The sequence below is a fragment of the Stigmatopora argus genome, chromosome 12 (genome assembly GCF_051989625.1).
Source record: "Stigmatopora argus isolate UIUO_Sarg chromosome 12, RoL_Sarg_1.0, whole genome shotgun sequence".
NCBI classification, from domain to species: domain Eukaryota; kingdom Metazoa; phylum Chordata; class Actinopteri; order Syngnathiformes; family Syngnathidae; genus Stigmatopora; species Stigmatopora argus.
Window position 1 is genome coordinate 10,649,564 of NC_135398.1, and position 8,101 is coordinate 10,657,664.

At 40.7% G+C, this 8,101-nt stretch overlaps 2 protein-coding genes across 13 annotated transcripts in view; one reads left to right on the forward strand and one right to left on the reverse strand.

Moving 5' to 3' along the window:
* Positions 1-32: 32 nt before the first annotated feature.
* On the reverse strand, positions 33-7,361 carry mapre2 (microtubule-associated protein, RP/EB family, member 2). Of its 2 annotated transcripts, none has more exons than XM_077614634.1 (7): positions 7,200-7,361; positions 3,849-3,976; positions 3,041-3,186; positions 2,746-2,962; positions 2,433-2,575; positions 1,648-1,806; positions 33-1,295 (listed from the first exon to the last, which is right to left on the reverse strand). In XM_077614634.1, the coding sequence occupies exons 2-7, from the start codon at positions 3,967-3,969 to the stop codon at positions 1,182-1,184; spliced, it is 900 nt and encodes a 299-aa protein (XP_077470760.1). In that variant the 5' UTR covers positions 3,970-3,976; positions 7,200-7,361; the 3' UTR covers positions 33-1,181. The 2 variants fall into 2 exon arrangements, with proteins under 2 accessions (XP_077470760.1, XP_077470759.1); XM_077614633.1 differs by lacking the exon at positions 7,200-7,361 and adding an exon at positions 5,740-6,231.
* Positions 5,441-8,101, forward strand: part of klhl14 (kelch-like family member 14) — a 68,996-nt gene continuing 66,335 nt past the window's right edge. For 10 of the 11 annotated variants that reach the window (XM_077614628.1, XM_077614630.1, XM_077614629.1 and 7 more), the window contains exon 1: positions 5,441-5,966. The gene's annotated coding sequence lies outside the window, so the exon portion shown is untranslated. Of the gene's footprint in view, positions 5,967-7,993; positions 8,040-8,101 lie in introns of all 11 variants that reach the window. The other variant, XM_077614620.1, reaches the window with a different exon arrangement.

Here is an 8,101-nt window from a genome sequence, read left to right on the forward strand (position 1 = left end):
GTTTCACCTAATAAATCCACACAAGACTAGACTTAATTTGATTCAATGGACTCAAACATTTTATTACAGCAAATGCATCCGAATCTCAACAACTTTCAAATAGCAGGTTAAACATACAAAAGCTCACTTAACATACATACTTGCTTTTCTTATTAAATACATAAAAAGGTCAAGTTATTCACAAATGAAATGCAAACATGCAAAAAAAAGGTATTTTTTTCTCCAGGGAATGCATCATAAGTAGGATATGGAAGGAAAAAATACATTTACCATTCATTAATTATAGACAGCAAAAAATGTTTTACATTCTTTTTCATTTACACAATAATATATGACTAAAGCGTTATGGTGGACTGTTCAGCTGTCTATTAGTAATAATGCAATACTAAGGAGGGGATACAATGTACTTACTGGAATATATAGCGTGAAAAAACACTCAGTGGACTGACCGTTAACACCAGAAACTAACCGCTAAGAATTATCTATCACAAGATGTTTGAAAACTTAAACTGTTGCATTGTAAGACTATGCCGAAAAAAGTGTCTTCCTTCCTGACGTTTATAGCATATTATCAATGTAACCGTTGTGGTGTGGCATGTCGTTGCTGAAAACACATACTACTTTAATCATACAGTGGTGTTGTTCACAATTCATGTGTCTTTTAATGTCCGTCTTCACACGGACGCAGAATGCAGAATCGATGTCTAAGGCTCCAGAAAAATAATAAATATGGCGAGGGTTTCTGGACAGATTGTCCAATACACTCAAAATGTCAGTGCAACAACACGTGCTGGAAGGAAGGTAAAAATAAGAGCTACTATGAGCCCTTTTTGGGCTTTTTGCTTATTGCAACCTTGTGGATTATAATATGGACATTAAAACAAGGAAAAAAAATGGAACGCGGACAGCAACAATCTCAGCATTTCATCGAATGAAACATTTGATAGTCCTTGTGATGATCTGATTTCCACTTTGTGACCACAGCAAAAAGTCACAAAAACATCGAACAGTGAAAGGAGGGATATACTTTTAAAAAAAAAGTGTATAAAAAACAAAAATAAAAAAACGATGATGGTGCCTCTACTTGGGAAGTGGCTTTAAATTGCTCAGTCTTTAAAAGAAAAAAAATAAATGGGAGGAAGCATTCTCTCACATTAAATACAAGTTTGGGCCTGTTTCAGTCAATATTCATCCTGTTCCTCCTCTTGTTGTTGTTGTTGATCATCATGCAGCACCTCGTGGACTTCCTGATCGACATCAGGACCATCTCCTTCCGCCAGTTCGTCACCTCTCTCCTGATGAAGAAAGAACTGATAACTACATAGACTCCCAATCCTCCAAGTATATTTACATTTAGTTTATAAGGTTAAAACGGTACAACTAAAATGTAATTTTGGTCCAGTCGCTGAGTCATCTGATTTTGAGGATCCACTGAAATCAAGTACTGATACGATTCCTTGGCATACATTAAATGAACCTATTTGCGTTTTGTTAATAAACCTGACCTCAGATTTGATAGCCCTTGCCAAATAGAAAATAATGCATTATTTCTTTAAACAGAAAGATCTGGAGTTTTACTTTCATTTTTGAACTATTTTCAAAGCAGCCATTATCTGGCAAAAAAGCCCGGTTTGCTGTTCTACTGACCTGATCGTCTATAGTGTAGAGAACTTGCATTAGCTGCTCAACGAAGGGAGCATTGTTTTGACCCTGCTCTTGGCATAGGAGCTCCACCTCTCGCAGTTTGCTAAAGTAAAAGTCCCGTTCCTTCTCCACACCTTCCAGGGCCACCTTTAACATGTTCACCTACCAACAACAATTACAAGTTGATTAGTTTACAGACCTTGGAAGAATCAACATGCATGTTTTCACAAACGGATAGAACTTCTAGGTGTCATAAAATATGTAATAATAGGAATAGCCCTCTTTATACTAACATAGTCATCAAAGTAGAGGTAACTCATTACAAGACTCATCCCTCCAGAGGGGATAGGAATAAAGTGTTTGGGATTTTTGCACAAACACTGAAACTGGCCAATTTTCAAGAGTACATCAACATTTAAAAAGTTGATCTTTCTGTTGGAAAAGGAGTCAGGTGCTGACGGCTTGATTCCAATCGAACAGATTCTGATAAAAGCTTGGACAATACATGTTTTGGAGGTCAGGAACTGTGCTCCAAGGCCTGGTGGTGTATGGATTAGCTTTTGGATAGAGACTCAATCAGTAGCCTTGTTAAAGTCCTGTATTGATTGCTTCACTTTGTTGCAGACCATATGTTAATGTGCATCCCTTTAAGAAGATTACATTGTTGCCTAACAGTGGATTTAACTGATTGGATGGACCTACTCAATGACAATTTGATGGAAGACACTAAACAACATTTCTGTATTGAGCTACTATATTTTTAGGATTAGTCAACAGGTTATGGTTACCTGGTCAGTAAGTTGTGTGACCTGCACATCCAGCTCCTTCTCTCCTTTAGCAGGAGTTGTTGGCATGGGGATTCTTTTGGCTGAAGAGGGTCTGGATGTTGGGGTCGCCGACTTTGGGGTTGTGGAACTTGACTTTGATGCTCCTGTAACAAGTGAAATTACAATGAAAGATGTACATAGGGAATAATGGTGCATGTATTGTAAGTTGAAGCCCAGTCAAGAGAAGACTCCATAGGCACAGTTACAGACTGACTGTGTTGGGAGAACCTGCTTCTGGTTCTCTGCTTAAAATTCCATTTGGAATGGTGTTTACCTGCAGTTGGAGAGCTGGCTGCGTGGTGGGACTTTTTAGGAAGGTTGAAGATCTGCTCTCCAGGATCTGGTGGGGGGATGGCATCCTGACCCTGTCTGGCATCCACAGGGTCATACTCTTTGCCGTCGTAGTTGGCGTCAAAAAACTTTTTGAACCATTGGATAAAGTCCAGATTGTCTTGAAACCGCCCTTTGACCAGTTTCTCCACTGGGATAATCTGGATGCAGAGTTTGAAGGGAGGTTTTAATAGTGGCAAAAGTAAGAAAGCCTTTCCTGGGTGAATAATCTAACTCACCTTGTCCACTTTCATTCTTTTGAAAGATGCTTGCAGCAACTTGAAGTTGTGAATATACTCATGTTCCAGTTTGGCTTGAAATTTAACCTTCTTAAGACTGATACAGCCCGGAAAAAGAAGATCCATGAACTGGCAGTAGGCTGCTCCTGCACACACCATTAAGAAAAAAAATTAAGATGCAGTCTTATAGGAGGCAGATCATGGAAAATGGACTTTTCCTGGCTTGTGTCAAAAGATTTGGGCCTCTAGAATCTGTGCCACCTATTTAAAGTGAAATGAAACAATCAAACAAAATCTTCAATGATCTATTTCTGGAAAGTCTTTAAAATGAAGTCCTTCTGGACTACTACTGTAATGAGACAAGAAAGACTCTGCCTGTGTTCTCTGACTTAATTCTCTGGCCATCTTGAAATGCATCATTTAAACCTTGGACTAATATTATCTGGAAAACAGACATGTGATTTACCTTGAAGGAATTACTGCAGTAGCCTAGTACTGAATAACACACAATTCCATCAAATACCTTGTCTCCTTAAAAGTTGATTAACGGAAAGTAAGTAAACAAGCAACTAGTAGGGAACACACAGTCAACAAGCTGTAGGAATTAGTTGACATCTTAATGTGTGCTGGCACAGTGGCTTACAATTGGATTACTACTTTGTCACAGCAGGGGACGACTGCCCGCCACCTGGTTTTAGTCACTCATTAGAAACCCTCAGGGAACAATTGATCTCACACTACCATGTATGCAAAGTATAGTAAATAAAATAAAAAATAAATAAATATGAGGGTTATGTCACTTCCTCACCTGAAGAGAGCTGCTCCACTTTGGTGTAATTCAGGCAGAGGATGTCGTTAACCCAGGCCGTGATGTCATGCCTGCTCATAGTCTCTTGGGTAATTGAGGTAGAATACACGTTGACCGCCATCCCCCAGCTATAACACACAAAATATCATCGCTCAATAACCAAGTCTGTGATGCAAAATAAACATTGCAAGTGCCACAGTGTTGTGCTTACCCAAGCACAGGAAACACAACAGAGAGCATGTTCTGGATTCTCAGTACAATACAGAAAATGCAATTTTATCCATACTTGCATAAGGCAGAAGAGACACAATTTCCAATGAAGTTGCTGCCAAGTCACCTGGTCTGTCCACTTTGGCTGCATCTCACCACAATCGCAATCATATTGAGGGGAGATAACCAGATTCCATGTAAACTGCCTCACACCAAAGGACCGCTTTGCAGTGTTTCGCGACATATTGACCCATTTTCAAAATTTAAAACGTATTCACCATTTTCCAAAAAGCTTATATGCCATTTTGGTGCCAAGGAACCTTCATAGTGCTTACATATGAGTGACCTGACCTAACTAAAGTTGACAATCTGACTTAATGAGCTAACAATAAGCAAGGAAGCACAATTTAAATACATTTTAAATTGATTTCAATAGGTTAAGCAGTTGGGGCTTTCCGGCGGCTGAGTGGTTAGCGCATCAGCCTCACAGTGGGGGACCTGGGTTCAAATCCAGGTCGCTCCCCCTATGTAGAGTTTTCATGTTCTCCCCGGGCCTGCGTGGGTTTTCTCCAGGTACTCTGGTTTCCTCCCACATTCCAAAGGCATGCATGGTAAGCTGATTGGACACTCTAAATTGCCCCTAAGGTAAGAGTGTGAGCGTGAATGGTGCCCTGCAATTGGCTGGCCACCGATTCAGGGTGTCCCCTGCCTATGGCCCGAAGTCAGCCGGGATAGGCTCCAGCACCCCCAAAGATCCTAGTGATGATAAAGCAGTTCAGAAAATGAGATGAGGTAAAGCAGTTTTGCAATGTGTTTTAACTCTGTGATTGGATTGAGTTGGATAACTTTATTCATCCCGTATTCGGGAAATTTCATTGTGACAGTAGCAAGAAAAGGCACAGTTATAAGATAGTACAGTCAAAGGCCGCAGAACAACAAAGCAAAAGCTAAAAGCACAAAGTACAAAGCAAATCAACGTCAATGGGATCATTATGACAGAAAAGCAGCAAAAATACAAAACAAGCTATGGGTTTTGGTAGCAAAAACGGTGGAACTAAATTCATGTGCGTTGGCATTGCTCATCTTAATTCTTACAAAATGAATCATTTTCTATTATTTTAGGGTATCAATAGGAAAAATAAACATTTTAGTAGGTCAATCAATTTTGTTTTCAATACTTGATTCTAGTTTCCATTTGCCCTGCATTATTACAGGCACACAAACACAACAATAAACTATTAATCACAACTAATTGGGTTACACGTGCGTGCTTATCCACAGCAGGACAAGCTTGTCAACAAAGCGAGAGGGGGGCAAGCGGCATTAGCATGCTTTGTTAGCCGGCTCGAGAGCACCGCAGCTCGGCCTCGACTCTTCCCGGTGCAGGCGTGGGGTTTGGGGGGTACGTCAAACATAGGGGGGGACAACACAAAACATAAAAGGCGTATTTTTTTTACGAAAGTGTACTAGGCTTAGAGCTAAACGCCCGCATGACGACGGTGTGTGCTTAGAAAAAAGATGCAGTTTTACGCGGTAGCAAGATAATCGCGGTTGCTAGCCAACACAGCCAACATGACACCCGCAGACTACGAGGAGCAGCCGAACGAGGCCACAAAAACCCGGCCTGTCCTTGTAAAAATAGACGTTTTACTGTGTTTTTTTTAAATGAGTTTGATTGTACCTGTAGGCGCGCTCCCCTCGCACTGTATTCTTCCTATACGGTATGATGTTGGAACCATCCGGGCCGATGTCGTTGTTATTTTCTCCATTCGGGGAAAGGGCTTGGGTGGGACCGGGCATTTGCGTCTCGGAATCGTTGAACAGACGCTCTGTTCGCACACTCTCGGCCGGGGAAAAAAGACACGAACGCAGCCGAGAAGGAAAAGACGTGGAGGAGAAGAGACGCGGGTAAGAGATTCTTCTTTTATTCCTCCCCTTGCCTCTGCTTATTCAATGCCAATCTGCCAAAATGACGTAGCCGGTAGATTTGATCATGTGACGACCTCGCTTAGTGGGTAGCCTGGTTCACTTGAGCAATTGTGATCACTACTTAATCAGTGCTGCTGAGAGAAAAGAACCATTAGCACCAGCTAATCACTCCTTTTGACAGCAACAACAATGATCAATCATTGCTGATTCACCAGTGACGCCCATAAAAAAAAGAAAATACTACTACTGATGTGATTAGGAAACAATTGGAATGTATATTTGCATCCCACGTTGTAATTAGAACGAAGAATAAATGCAAAATATAATATAGTACAATATGAGAAGTACCCATGCAACTTTTTCATTTACATAACCTTAATGCAATCCTAAACTATATTGCATTGCGTGGATTATGGATGGCTATTTGTAAAGGAGCATATGCAGCATAATTTTGCGACTCTTGGTTGTCATGGAACACGGTTGACTTATGGTGAAATGTGCTAAGACACTATCCAAAAGTGCTCTTAAAACGCTACTTCAGTAATGCATTTGCCAATTATGCAGCCATTCATTTTTTTTATTAAAATTGTAGACATTTCCACATTCATTTAAATCGCTCAAATCAGACGTACCCAAAACAAGTGCCAAAGGGTGTTACTAAAATTATTAATTTGGGTGAAATTGTGTGCATATAACGTTTCAATTATTCCATGAAATGGAGTTCAAAAAACAGACCATAGTTGAACTTAAACCCCAAAATAGAAGCGGACATTAGTCATGCGTAAATAGACACTCGACTTATCAGTATAGACAGCACCCCTCCGCTGCTCAAAATAGATTGCTCCTTCTCCCTTGGAAGGGAAATGCGATAGTCGACTTCCTGTAGTTTTCAAGTGTAGCGGTAGCAAGTAAGCTAGGTAACTTCATATCAAAGGGGCCACAATATGAGAAAAATAAGAAATACCAAATCTCCAAGCAACTCCTCGCACATTGCAATACGATGAGGTTTATTTGGCAGGGAACTAGTTTAATTGCATATTTAGTTGTATTATCTCTGGGCGACATTTGACAGACTGACAGCCCACATATGTCGGGATCAGGCTAATACAGCTACACGCAGGGACATGTGCTCCAATGAGTCTTTTTCATCTCGGTATTCGTTTTCCAAGCCTTTGAAAAGAACACAAACACAACTGCAGAAATCGAACTTACCCGTGAACTGCTGAGCCGCAGGTTTATCAGGTGTAGTTGTGGAGGGAAAAAAATCTATTTTCCGGCTGAGTTACCACACCCCTCTAACGCCCATTCACCATCGCTGAGTGGAAAACTGCACTTACTTGGACAGCCTGCCACTAACACCGCTCCTGATTGGTCAGTTGGATCTATCTTCAGACCGACCAATCGCTTGTGATTGCGTTTGTGCTTCGTAAAGACCGACTGCCTCCTGACTCACCCGTCAGACTGCAAATATCATTATTTAATAAACACGGATTTCCCCGAATTTTCCATTGTTTTATTGTTTTTAAGCTCTTTCATTTGAAATGACTTGAAAGTAAATCCTTTTACAATACGTAATGCCTTTTAGTTTAAAATGTTTTTGAGTCAAAATGAAATCACATGATTAGAGTGTGGAACTATAGATTGCCTATAGAAATTCTAGAGGGGGATTAAATATATATTATATCGTATATAATGTACATTTAATTCCCCCAGCCATAAGAATCCACTCATGTTGAACACTAGAGAGCAGTCGCATGTCCTATGACAGCTTGCAGTGCGTTTACGACAGCTAATAAATGCACTACTGAAGCACAGGAACTCAAGTGTATCGTGCTTCAAATGAAATAAAAAGGGGCTGCCAGGCAAGCATTGTGGTAAGGTTTCAACACTTTAATATTTATCACCAATATGCCACTGAAAAAAGGAAAATATAAAAAGCAAGAATGTGATATGGCCGTCTCATCGCATCTCCCATCTAATTTTCTGAACCGTTTTATTCTCACTAGGGTTGCAGGGGGTGCTGGAGCTGCCCCAGCTGACTTCAGGCCAGAGGTGAGGGACACCCTGAATTGGTGGCCAGCCAATTGCAGGGCACCATTCACGCTCACACTCAT